We start from the raw sequence: 13,071 nt of genomic DNA on the forward strand, positions 1-13,071 counted from the left end.
GGCCTGCCGCTCCTGCCATTCCCATCGCCGCGCTCCTGACATTACAGCAGATGCCTCGGCCGCCGCAGTAATCCCTCATCCTCAGAGGCCAACGGGAACGTACGGTTTCCCATTCATCAGGGCCACGGACGCCAGAATCGCTCGTCTGACCTTTGCAAATACCAAAGGGTGGATTTAAAGGAGAAAAAGGTAATGCAAAGGTCTTCAGCTTTCCTTTCAAAGATGATTTTATGTCATTAGCCCAGAAACAGTGCCTATAGGATGAACACAGTCAAAAATTGGGTAGAAAGAGTCAACTTTTAAGGGAGGTGGCCACCAATGTTTCAGCATACACACGTTCCTTGATGATTTAACATATATTAAAAATATATATGAGGGACTTCCCTGGTGGCGCAGTGTGCTCCCAACACAGGCGGGCCGGGTTCGCTCCCTGGTCAGGGAACTAGATCCCACGTGCATGCCGCAACTAAGAGTTCGAATGCCACACCTAAGGACCCTGCCTGCCGCAACCAAGACCTGGTGCAACCAAATAAATAAGTAAATAAATATTAAAAATATATTTATATATATATATGGCTCAGAAATCTCTGGGCACAGGATAGAAAACAGTGTCAAGCTGGGAATGAACAGCTCTCTGAAAGGACACACACACACACACACACACACACACACGAACGGAAACAAACATGGATTTCAATGCCCAACACCGGTTGGACTCCACTAGACAATAAAGAGCTAATTCTGCCGCAAACCACGGATGTGCGCTGAGGAGGGGACAGGCCCACGTCACAGCAGAGCAAACTCATTACCAAGCTTCAGCACACACTCACCCATTTTCCCTCTATTTTTTAAAAAATATTTTTTTAATTAATTAATTAATTTTTATTTTTGGCTCTGTCAGGTCTTAGTTGCGGCACACGGGCTCAGCTGCCCCCCGGCACGCGGGATCTTAGTTCCCCGACCAGGGCTCGAACCCGCATCCCCTGCACCAGAAGGCGGATTCTCAACCACTGGACCACCAGGGAAGTCCCTCCCTCTATTTTTAGCCTGTAAACCTTAGTCAATGTTGATATTTTAGGAGCAAAATGACCCCTTAATATTCCACGGAGATTTTCTTTGCCTGGCTCTGATTCGGCACCGCACAAAACTAGATCCCAAGTAATCTTCACGAAATGGAGGACTCCGGGTTTTTCCACTTAAAAAAAATAATTACAGAGAACTTGGAGGACAGAGAAGAGAAGGAAAGCCACGCACATTATCATGCCAGCAGGATGGACACCAGGATGGATGCCCCCAGCCCTTACCTAGGGGGTGGGTGTGGGCCACGGCTCTCCAGCCAGCCCACGGGGAGCGCTGAGCAAATTACAAAAAAGTGCCCCTTTCGCAGAGCGGGAGCAGCCCCAGGGCACAGCCCCGGACTCTCCGCTTGGTCCACGTGCCGAGAGTGGGCTGGGCGGAGGGCCTGGTCCCCCCCAGCAGCTACGTCTCCCCACACAACCTCCCGCCCACACCAGCCAGGCCATGAGATGCGGTCACGCTGATCCTGGGGAGGGGGTGGGAGGACAGAGCCAGGCCTGTCCTCCCACCCGCTGTGGCAATGCCACGCAGGGGTGGAAACGCCGGGCGGGGCGGGGTCGGGGGGGCCATGAGGGTGGACCGTCCCAAAGAGCAGGTAAAGCCTAAGCAGGCGGAAGCCGAGGGGCACGTGCAGAGGTCCTGGCTCAGAGGCTGCCGGGACCCTCCGCGGCGTCTCACGCCGCGGGGTTCTCACACAGGTGCTTCTACTCCAGCCCGCCCCTCGGGGCCCCACCCGCCTCTTCCAGCGCCGGGAGGGGCAGTGCGGCCTGCCTGGAGCAGGGCCCAGCGCACTGGCCACGCTTCCCAGCACCCGGCCCGGCAGGACCAGGAGGGAGGGCTGGGTGCAGGTGGGGGGAATGGCCCGGCCCTCGGGGGCTCCCGGGGGACTTGGGGAACCAGCGCCACGAGGCGCCCTTCTCTCACGCAAATTCATCTGGCATTAATCCGAAGTAACATAAAAATAACGAAAATAAACAAGGGCAGTGAAATCAAAACCAGGTTATTCTAGCTGGATCCTGTTGCCTCCTTAAGGTCCCGGCCGAGGCCCCCCCCTCGAGTTAGAACAGGGAGCAGGCAAGCTGGGGCACGAGACCCTCAGAACACTGACCCAGTGTGACTGACCGTCGGTCCCCGGTGGTCGGCGGCCCACTCCCGGGGGAGCGCCCCCAGCTGCCGGGCACACCGCCCACCTCTGGGCCTTTCCTCCGCCCTGGCCCCCACACACGGCTCTCTGCTCTGCCTCTCCTGCTCCTCCCGAGAGGCAGGCTCGATGCCACCTTACTCAGACGCGCCCCGATCCCAGGGCCACCGTGGTCCTAGCCGCAGGTGTCCCAATCACTCCCCGGAACTTTCTTCACGTGTCCATCCTGGCACAGATCCGACTGTAGAGGGAGCCTCTGAACTGAGGGAAGGGCGCCTCGTGGCGCTGGTTCCCCAACACCCCCAGGAGCTTAATAATACACCCCAAAAAGTATGCAACCTCTTCACACCCTTCAGGATGACTGCTATCAAAAAACCAGAACATAACAAGGGTCAGCGAGGATGTGGAGAAACTGGAACCCTCGTGCACTGTGAGTGGGGATGGAAAATGGGGCAGCCACTATGGAAACAGTACGGAGGCTCCTAAAAAAATTTAAAATACAACTACCACAGGACCATGTGAGACAGCAATTCTACTGCTGGGTATATACTCGAAAGAATCGAAAGCAGGATCTTAAAGAGAAATCTGTACATCACGTTCACAGCAGCATTATTCACGACAGCCAAAAGGTGGAAGCAGCCCGAGTGTCCAAAGATAGATGTGTGGATACACAAAACATGGCCTATACATACAATGGAGTATTATTCAGCCTTAAAAAGAAAGGAGATTCTTTTCACCTGCTCCAACATGGGTGAATCTTAAAGACATTCTGCTGAGTAAAATTAGCAAGTCACAAAAAGACAAATACTCTCTGATTCCACCTATATGAGGTTCCTGGAGTCGTCAAATTCATAGAGACAGAAAGTAGAAGAGGGGTGCCGGGGGCTGGGGGAGGGGGAATAGGAGTTACTGTGTAATGGGGACAGTGTCGGTTTCACAAGATGTAAAGAGTTCTAGAGATGATGGTGGTGATGGCTGAACAACCAGGTGAATGTACTTAATGCCACTCAACTGTTCACTGAAAAATGGTGAAGATGGTGAATTCTGTGTTATGTATATTTTACCACAATTTTTTTTAAAGTATGCAGAGAGTTGTTCTGTGCCCTTGAGGCTGAGTTATGGAGGCTAAAGGTCTGAAGAAAAACTGAAAGCTACTTTGATTTAGGCCTTAAGCTTCAGGCGTGGAAATGAATTTGTTCAACTCGCCCTCATCACAGGAGTAAGCGGTCGGACGTGACCTTTTCGGAGTCACGCAGCAAACCAGCAGCGGGGCGCCGGCCAGCCCCGGCCCTCCTGAGTCCTGTCTGGGTGCAGCCCCTCTGTTCTGGATGGAAGCCAGAAAGAGCAGGAAAAACAGAAGAGCAAAGGGGAGTTTACGAGCTGACTTTACCAATCACCAAACCAGGAACTAAATAGTCCCATGTGATCAGACTAAACGTGCTTAACTTTGAAACAAAACACAAGTTTTCATCTTCATGAGCTGGAGTCGTTCATGATGTGACGGACTTCCCCCGACCTCCCTCGGCCCCCTGCAGACACGAGCGTCCAAGTGACAGGCCAGGCCCGAGGTCAGTAGAAAGCCACGTGGGCCCTTCCCCAGGCGCACCGCGACTCACTGTGTGACCCCTCCTGCCAATACAGTAAGACACACGCGTTTGATCTTTGGCCCCGGTTCCTGGCACGTGGCTCCTAACACCCTGGGACCCTCCAGAGCCGCGAGTGTCCGGAGTGCTAAGGAGACGACGCTGGCTGGCCCGGGACAGCTGCACGATGGGGCTGGATGCCAGAGAGACCGAAAACCAAGTAAGGTGTTTTCCCGTGTCTTGTGAGCTGAGCTAACAAATTCTCAAACCTGAGGAGGGGGTCACAGGAACACCCCCAATTTACAGCCAGCTGGTCAGAGGTGCTGGTGTCTGAAATGCGGCGGTCTTGTGGGGCTGAGCCGTTTCCCTGCGGTCCTGCAACAACCCCAGGCAAGGAGGCAGGTCGAACTGAATCGAATCGGATTGGATCGGGGATGCCAGTTGGTGTCAGAATTGGCTAGCGTCCGGAAAAAACCCACACATTTGGTGTCAGAAGTGTTGTCGGGGTAGGGACTGCCCTGGCAGTCCAGTGGTTAGGGCTCCACGCTTCCACTTCAGGGGGCACGGGTTCCATCCCTGGTCGGGGAACTAAGATCCCGCATGCTGCTCTGTGTGGCAAAAAAAAACCCCCCAAAACAAAAAAAACCAAAAAGAATTGTTGGGGTAGAAACAGCACAGACCTAGCCTCTCTGGGCCTCAGTTTCCTCATCGGTAGTGGTGAGGGGTTTGGACCAAATGCCACGAAGGCCCTTCCAGCGAGAATTCGGTGGTTCCTGGGATCGCTGGTTGAAGTTTCCGGAGTTAACTCCGCCTTCCGACACCAGGCAGCACCCTCCCCAGGCCGCGTTTCCCACCGTGACAACGCCACTCCGGGAGCCCGTGTGTAGCGGCAGAGAACGTAACAGCATCGCTTCCGGGCCCTGGCCTTGTTCCCAGCTCTCAGAGGCCCAGTTCCCTGAGAGGAGGACCCAGGCTCTCTCCATCAACCTCCACTTTAAACCAAAACCTCAAACAGAATTTTGGACGCGCCCCCCAGACTACAAGGCCTGCGCTTCAGTCCTGATTAAAACAGCAGTTGGTGATGCCTGAAAAGCAAGCTGGCCACTCAGAGAACCTGGCGTCTATTCATCCCTCTTCCTCCTCCCGACACTGTGGGTCCAAAGCACATCCGAAGAGAAAGGAAAATCCACAGGGAGAGTCTTGGTGCACTGCCTCTCACCGAACTCTCCAGAAACCAGGGTGACAAGGACACTCTGCACAGACTCGCACTGGAACCGGGTAAACAGCGAGTAATGCTAAGGCCGATCTGAACTGGAGACGACTATTTCCAGATTCTCAGCCACAAGTGCATCTACTCAACTCCACAGATAACTCTGGCTGAGAGGGTAAGGGCCCTGGCTCTGGAGCCCACAGACTCGGTGCAAGTCCCCGAGCTGCCACTTACTACCCCAGGCCTCCGGGAGGGACCCGCCTACTGAGCCTCAGTCTCCTTCTCTACCAGACGTGAGTGACTGCGCCTGCCTCGCGGGGCTGCTGCCTGTGGGGCCCTCAACCGGCACCTGGTGAGGAGTAAGGCCGACCAGCACAGCCAGCGTCACCCTGCCTGTCCTCAGGGCACGTGTCAGACTCTTCTGAGAATCAGGGCAGGACACCAGAAGCACAGGCAACAAGAGAAAAAACAGATACACCAGGCTTCATCAAAGGACCCAAGCAGCAGAGTAAAAAGGCAATATTTTCTCCCCCTGGGGAGAAAATCTAGTATCTAATAAGAGGCCAATATCAAACATATAGAGAGAATTCCTAAAACTCAACAACAAAACCAACCTGATTAAAAAATGTGCAAAGGATTTGAGTAGACATTTCTCCAAAGATATACAAATGGCCAATCAGCACATGAAAAGATGCTCGGTATCAACTCAAAACTACAGTGAGATAACACTTCACACCCATTAGGATGGCTACTATAAAAAAATAAATAAATGACAAGTTTTGGCAAGAATGTGAAGAAACTGGAACCCTATGCACAGCTAGTGGGGATGTAAAATGGTACAGCTGCTGTGGAAAAGAGCATGGCGGTTCTCCCTCCAAATACTGAAAACAGAATGACCACATGACCCAGCAATTCCACCTCTGGGTTTATATCCAAAAGAATTGAATGCAGGGACACGAACACAAACATGGGATATTTGCACACCCACGTTCACAGCAGCAGTATTCACGACCGCCCAAAGATAGAAGCAACTCAAGTGTCCAAAGATGGATGAATAGATACACAAAACGTGTTCTATACACACAATGGAGTATTAGTCAGCCTTAAAAAGAAAGGAAACTCTGACACCTGCTCCAACATGGGTGAATCTTGAAGACATTCTGCTGAGTGAAACAAGCCAGGCACAAAAGGACAAGCACTGCATGATTCCATTCATGTGAGGTCCCTGGAGTCGTGAGATTCATAGAAAGTAGAAGGGGGGCGGTGGGGGGGGGTGCCAGGGCCTGGGGGGAGAGGAGGGGAGTTAGTGTTTAATGGGGACAGAGTTTCAGTTTGGCAAGGTGAGAAAAGTTCTGGAAATGGATGCTGGTGATGGTTGCACAACAAAGTGAATGTACTTAATGTCACTGAACATTATGAAACGGTCAGAATGGTAAATTTTCTGCTATGTGTGTTTTTCTACAATTTTTAAAAAGTAAATAAACAGGTACAAATAAAAACAAGTGCCCTCATGGAAGACGAGTCTAGAAGGCGTGTGGGAAATACTGTAACATAGTAGCGCATTTTGCTTTCACATACAGCATCTCAGTGACCGCCTTAAGGACCCTGGGAGAAGCGATGGAGCAGCATCCTTGTCACACACACCCTTCCCCGTGTCCAGTCAGTGGACCCACACGCGGGCAGCAGCTCACAGAGGCAGAGACGGGGCTGTTTCCAGCCAAAACACAGAGTGCCCGTGTGGAAGAGAACAAGCGGGCAAAGGGCACCTAGAAGGCTCTGGAACTCACAATGGATCAGCGAAGGCCACCTCTTGTCTACAGGCTCCAGGCCAGGCTTGCCGTCTACAGGGCAACAGGGCGAAGCTCTGGAGCTCAAGCCCCTGGTGTGGAGCACGGCTCAGCCCTGGGCAAGTTGCTTAACTCCTCTAAGTCCCAGGTCCTCATCTGTAAAATGGACACGACACCCCTGACTTAATGGAGTTTCCTGAGAAAAAAGTGTTGAATGAGATGATGTTTGTACAGCACTTCGCAGGGTGCCTGGCACGTGGTGAAGGGCCAGTAAATGATGGCTATTATTTTTAGCTCTGAAAGATGCTAAAAAAATAATAATAATAACGTTGATAGAAAGGAACCTTTGGAGTGAGTAACTGTGCAGAGCAGACTCTACCACGTGCTGTGAAGGTCACGGGGAAACAGAAGGTACACATCCTGCCCTGAGGAAGATAAGGCAATAAACAGGACAGGACGCAAGACAAACAACAGGAAACAGCACCGCAGGAGGAGGCAACAGTATGTTAGCTGTGCTGGGGACCCACACACGTTCTCTCCGCTAGTCTTCACAAACCCTGGAGGGTGAGGGCAGACCCAAGTGAATGCCTCGGATAACACACACGGTGAGTTCAGAGAAGAGACAGCACCACAAACAGGCTGGTCTAGGAAGGCTGCCTGGAGGAGGAGGCAAGTGCTGACGGCCAGCAGGCTTCAGCACTGGATGGAGAAGCTTGGAAATTCTTCTAGGTCAGGAGGGTTGGAGGGGGCACTGAAATACGCACCAAGTCTGAGGCTGGTTTTTAACAGGCCCTTCTCCTGGCGACAACAAGCTGAGTCACCAAAAAAAAATCTGAACGTTATTTCTTTCTTTTCAGACTAGTAGGTTAGCCTAAAAATTCTGAGTGACTTATCGGCTAGGTCAAGAGCAACAGTGCTTAGGGGCTTCCCTGGTGGCGCAGTGGTTGAGAATCTGCCTGCCAATGCAGGGGACACAGGTTCGAGCCCTGGTCTGGGAAGATCCACATGCCGCGGAGCGACTGGGCCCGTGAGCCACAACTACTGAGCCTGCGCGTCTGGAGCCTGTGCTCCGCAACAAGAGAGGCCGCGATAGTGAGAGGCCCGCGCACCGCGACGAAGAGTGGCCCCCGCTCACCGCAACTAGAGAAAGCCCTTGCGCGGAAACGAAGACCCAACACAGCCATAAATAAATAAAAATAAATAAATTAAAATCATCCAGAATCTTATTTCTTAAAAAAAAAAAAAAAGAAAAAAAAGAGCAACAGTGCTTAACCGATGCCCCTCTGGGCACTGTGTTTATACCCCCTTCCTCAGTTGACATCCACCCCCCAAAAAAGCAGGCGTACCGCCCAGAAATACGCTCAGAGCACTTACACAACACTGCATCTCCAAGGCTTGAGAAAACAGAGGGTCAAATACGCAAGCACTCTACTTATTCCACTTATTCTGTGCAATGAGAAGAGTCTCAAGGAGTTTGTAAAAAAGCACATTACGGTGATGTTTCCCCCTTTGTACTTGCGTGTATGTTTCAAGCTTTCTACACGGGTCTGCACTGTTGCTTAACAGCACAGTTCTATGGGACCTGTTACAGCCCCATAGCGCCCCCTAAGCAGGGCAGCCCTCCCGGCAAGCCCTACGAGCCAGCCTCTCAGCTCCTGTACTCGAGAGCGAGAGCGGGAAGCAGGGGGGCGGGGAGCGGGCCGGCGCTCTATAACCATCCAGGCAGTTAAGGACAGATGCCCTCAGAACCCCACGCTTCTTCCTGTGCTCCGTCCACCCGCCTCAGCACCCCTCATCTCTGCTGGGGGCTTCCAGGAAGGGCCCAACCCCGGACCTCGGGGAACTGGCACGGTGTGTGCTGACTCCCCCGTCAGACCCCCGCTCTGCACACATGGGGGCTTTGATGGTCAGAGAGGAATGGCCTTTTGGCGGCTGCCAAGGGGAAATGTCCCCGGCTCTGTAATGACAGCTGTGCCACTCCCCTCCCTAGAAATCACCCATGGCTCCCCAGTGCCACCAATGAAAGAGGCCAAACCACGCGGCCTACATTCGAAGCCTTGTCAGTCAGGCCTGACGTCTGTCCACCTGGCCCCCCACCGCTCCCCAGGCTGGCGTTACCACCCCTCCACACCCAGCCTTCGCTCAGAGTGCCTTCCGAGCCTCCTCTCCACTCCTACGTGAGCCGAATCCCACCCCCTGAGGGCTGGGTTCCTCCTGCCCCCGAGGTGCCCCTCCTCACCTGCCCCCCGGGGCAGCAGCTCCAGAGCCGGAACGCTGGGACGCTGGGTTGCAACTCCAGCTCCCTCGCTGCTAGCTGTGTGACCCTCTCACTGCCTCCGGGTCCCTGTCCGCAAAGTGGAAATAATAACAGTACCTCACTCACAGTGTTGTTCTAAGAATTAAAGGCCTGCAAGATACACAAAGCACCTACTGCAGTCTCCGGCACACGGTAACACAGTACGCAATTTTAAAAAAGCAAAACCTTTAACTAGGGACTTCCCTGGTGGCGCAGTGGTTAAGAATCCGCCTGCCAGTGCAGGGGACACGGGTTCAAGCCCTGGTCCGGGAAGATCCCACATGCCGCGGAGCAACTAAGCCCATGCGCCACAACTACTGAGCCTGCGCTCTAGAGCCCGTGAGCCACAACTACTGAGTCTACGCTCTAGAGCCCAAGAGCCACAACTACTGAAGCCTGTGCGCCTAGAGCCCGTGCTCCGCAACAAGAGAAGCCACTGCAATGAGAAGCCCGTGCTCTGCAACAAAGAGTAGCCCCCGCTCGCTGCAACTAGAGAAAGCCTGCGCGCAGCAACAAAGACCCAACCCAGCCAAAAATAATAAATAAATAAAATTAAATTTTAAAAAACCCAAAAATCCTTTAACTATTATTCCTGCTGCTGGAGGTGACCCCTCTGTCCTCCATTACCTTACTTTGTTTATCTGTCCAATCTTGTGCCAACACTTTCTGTCTTACCTGATTTAGGTCCCTGTCTTAGCTCCTTTACTAGACTGAACGTCCTGGTAAGTGTTTCGCTTGGTATACAAGAGAGGCGATGCAGAGCCACTGAATGCATGAAGCTCCAGGAAGCAGTTCAGACCCCACACCACGCAATCCACGGGCACAAGCCCTGCAGCAGAGAAGCGCTGGTCCTCCTGCCCCCAGCCTGCCCCCAATACTCTGGGTGCAATTAACTAACTGCTCACCAATCTTTTCATCTAAATGAATCCAAACTTTACTCCTGGAAAAGGACGATTTGAAAACGTTTTCCGGCCAACACAAGGAGAGCTGTGCACGTCTGCAGAGCACCGTGGACCTGGCTCGGGGACTCCCCATATGCGACAGCCATTAGGACAGGACCATTTGAAACTTGTTTCAGAGGAGAGAGTCGGACGGCACGAGGAAGCACTCTGCCTTCCTCCACGCTTCTCGGCCCTCACACTGCGGCCCGTCCTGGCTCTGAGCCATGCCCTCCACTCGGGAGCCACCTTCCAGGACCACGGGCAGCGTGGATGCAGGGAAGGCATGGTAACCACATCAGATCGAGCTTAGCCGCCGGCAAGCGATGGGCAGACCACGCGTTTGACCGAACAAGGCCAGGGAGCTCGAGTGAGACCAGGCATGAGGCGGGGTCATCGCGGCTCTACGGACCCCCGGACGGTGAGCCTGAGGCTCTGCAGCTCAGGACACCTTGGTGGGTGCGTTACCGCTACAGAAGGGCCCCTCTGAGCAGCTTTTTAATATCTGTATCCTGGGGCCTGGTACCAATGTGCACTCAAAACGCCCGCTGAAATGGACTGAGGGAATGGTGTAGGTAGAAGCCGCAGCAGCTGCTGAGTAAGGAAAACGAGGTCCAGGGAGACTAACAGTTGTGGTCAGCTACAGAACGTGGCCTTTGACGCCACCCACCCAGGACAGGGCTCCACCCTGGGCCCAAACCCAACTTGCCCCTGTTCCCCGCAGCCACCTCTGCCCCATGCGGACTGGGGACCACTGAGGTGCTCACACCCCCTGCCCGCCTCCTCCACCTGTCTCCAGGCAAGGGGGCCTCTTCTCTGCCTGTGCAGTTCCCACCCATCCTCACCAACAGCCCTCAGACTCAGACGCCAGGCGCAGGCCCCAGCTCCTCTGAGCGCAACGGCCTCCTGACAGCACTCACAGCCCCCACGAGGCAACTGAGCACCAGCACTGGGGGGCCTTCTGGTGGTCGTCCTTGTCCCACGCATCTCTGTTCCCTCTCCTGACCCCATCAACCCCTTGAGCACCGGGACGGCTATGAAATCCCAGCTCCCTCTGACCAGCTGAGCGATGGCTCACTGAGCCTCAGTTTCCTCATCTCTAAAGTGGGAAGGACAATAAAGCGTACTTCACAGAGCAGCTGTAAGGAGCACGTGATGGCTGTAGAACTGCTTCGCGGGAGGTATACCTCTGCTCTTAGCCGTAAGCTTTGTTGCTGTTGTTTTATTTCTGCATCCCCCTCCCTACCACCAACGCCCTGGCACATACTTTTAAAAGAACACTAACAACACTAAATGTCGCGAGAGTCACTTTTACACTGTCACAACAGCACAGAAGACACATTAGAAACTCACTCTGGCCTCTAATCATTTATCTGAACTGAGCTGTGAAATTACCGAGGTCTTGCCTGCTGGCTAACTGGCAATGAGGAGGCTCCATCCTCTTCATGGTCAAGTGTTCTGTCCACGGGACGGTGGACGTGGGGCCTGTTCACAGATGGGCCCGCTGTCCCACACAGCCCCTCCAGTGTGGGGATGAATCAATCTCCACCCCCCACCAAGCAAACTAAGGCTCAGAAGGGCTGCACAATTTTCTCGGGTCCCACAGTTGAATTGGGCAAAGTAAAATCCAACTCAGGTCTTCCTGAGAGAAGGGTCATGCTCTTTCCCCTTGCTATCTACCTGTACATCCCTTACGTTTGTATGTTTTAAAGTCCCCTTTAACTTATACCCCTCATCAACTACCTTGGCATTTCAAAGGTAGTAACAGAGCCTCCTACGGTAAAGGAGACAGAAAAGAAAAAGAAAAAAAAATTCCCCAAGTTTACTGGCTCCCTCTCATAGCTGACTGGAATTCAATACCCAACTGAGAAATGAGTTTCTGGAACATGGATGCAGTGAAAGAGCAGCTGAGGAAGAAGAACGGGGGTCGGAACCTCGAGAAAGGTGGGGAAACACTCTCCAGGGCCCAGGGCCCAGGGCCCATGACCCCTTATCAGAGACCCTACACCACAGAGAAAAGAAAGGCTCCCAAATGCCAGTTAGCCAACAGGAGAGGCCTCAATAATTTCACAGGCCCCACTAAAAGCTGAAAAGTAAGCTGGAAATTTATAAGTAAAGCGGGAAATAAACAAATCACTACAGCCTAATCCAGCCAGGCCCATAAGGACTCCAAAGGTCCATGCTCACGAAAGACATTTCACCAGTCCTTCCACCAACCAGGAGGAACCCAGTTTTAAAAGAAACCAATCAACATTCTGGACTGATCACACTTCGCATGAGCGCCCACCTTGGGTGAAAAGGCACGTTGCCTTTCCAGTAAGGAAATTCCATAGGGCGGGCCCTCTGGTGGTCCTTCACCTGCACCTCGGGCTTTCCTCGCCCGGGACGCTGGTCATCCCGGGCGCCCAGAGCCCCCCATAGGATTAGGACTGCCGAGTAACCCTCCATCTGCCACCGAAGGGTTCACCGCTGGCAGACTCAAGAGCGCAGGGAAGCGACAGTCACCGTGAAGACAGCAGCACCACGGACATCAGGACCCCGCCTCTGACAAGACGGAACTCCAGACCCGACAGGGCAGCGACTCGCACAAGGTCACGGGGAGAGTCGGCGGCAAGGCTCCCCGGCCGGGGCTCCCGTCGTTAGCCGGCACGGCCGCCCCCGCCCCCGATAGCCTCCCCAGGAGCGCGCCCGGCCTCCCGCTCCCCGCCGAGGGCGGCTCCGCCGGGCGGGCCCGGGGCAGGGAGCCCGCTGGGAAAGCGGCGGCCGGGCCGGGGCGGAGGACTGGGCCCCGCCGCGCAGGGACGCGCGGAGCACCGCCCAGGCCTCGGGGCGCCGCCGTGGGGGCCTTACCGAGGCACTGCCCCACCGGCGTGCTGAACGGGTTCCCCAGGAGGAACTCCATCTTGGGCGGACGGCTCGGCAGCGGCCCGCGCGCGTCAGCCGCCGGCTCTCCGCGTCCCCCGCGGCGCTCCCTGCCTGACTGACACTTGCCCCGGCCCCACCCTCGGGAACGCCGGTGCCCGCCCCTGGCCCCGCCCC

General features: G+C 54.4%; 1 protein-coding gene across 3 annotated transcripts in view; it reads right to left on the reverse strand.

Annotated features, from left to right (window-relative positions):
- Nucleotides 1–13,005, reverse strand: part of TOM1L2 (target of myb1 like 2 membrane trafficking protein) — an 82,769-nt gene extending 69,764 nt beyond the window's left edge. For all 3 annotated transcript variants that reach the window (XM_061176163.1, XM_061176162.1, XM_061176164.1), the window contains exon 1: nt 12,883–13,005. In XM_061176163.1, the coding sequence (XP_061032146.1) occupies nt 12,883–12,934 (52 nt within the window). In that variant the 5' untranslated portion in view covers nt 12,935–13,005. The remainder of the gene's footprint in view (nt 1–12,882) is intronic.
- Nucleotides 13,006–13,071: the final 66 nt, after the last annotated feature.

Source organism: Eubalaena glacialis, chromosome 19 (assembly GCF_028564815.1).
Source record: "Eubalaena glacialis isolate mEubGla1 chromosome 19, mEubGla1.1.hap2.+ XY, whole genome shotgun sequence".
In the NCBI taxonomy this organism is placed as follows: Eukaryota; Metazoa; Chordata; class Mammalia; order Artiodactyla; family Balaenidae; genus Eubalaena; species Eubalaena glacialis.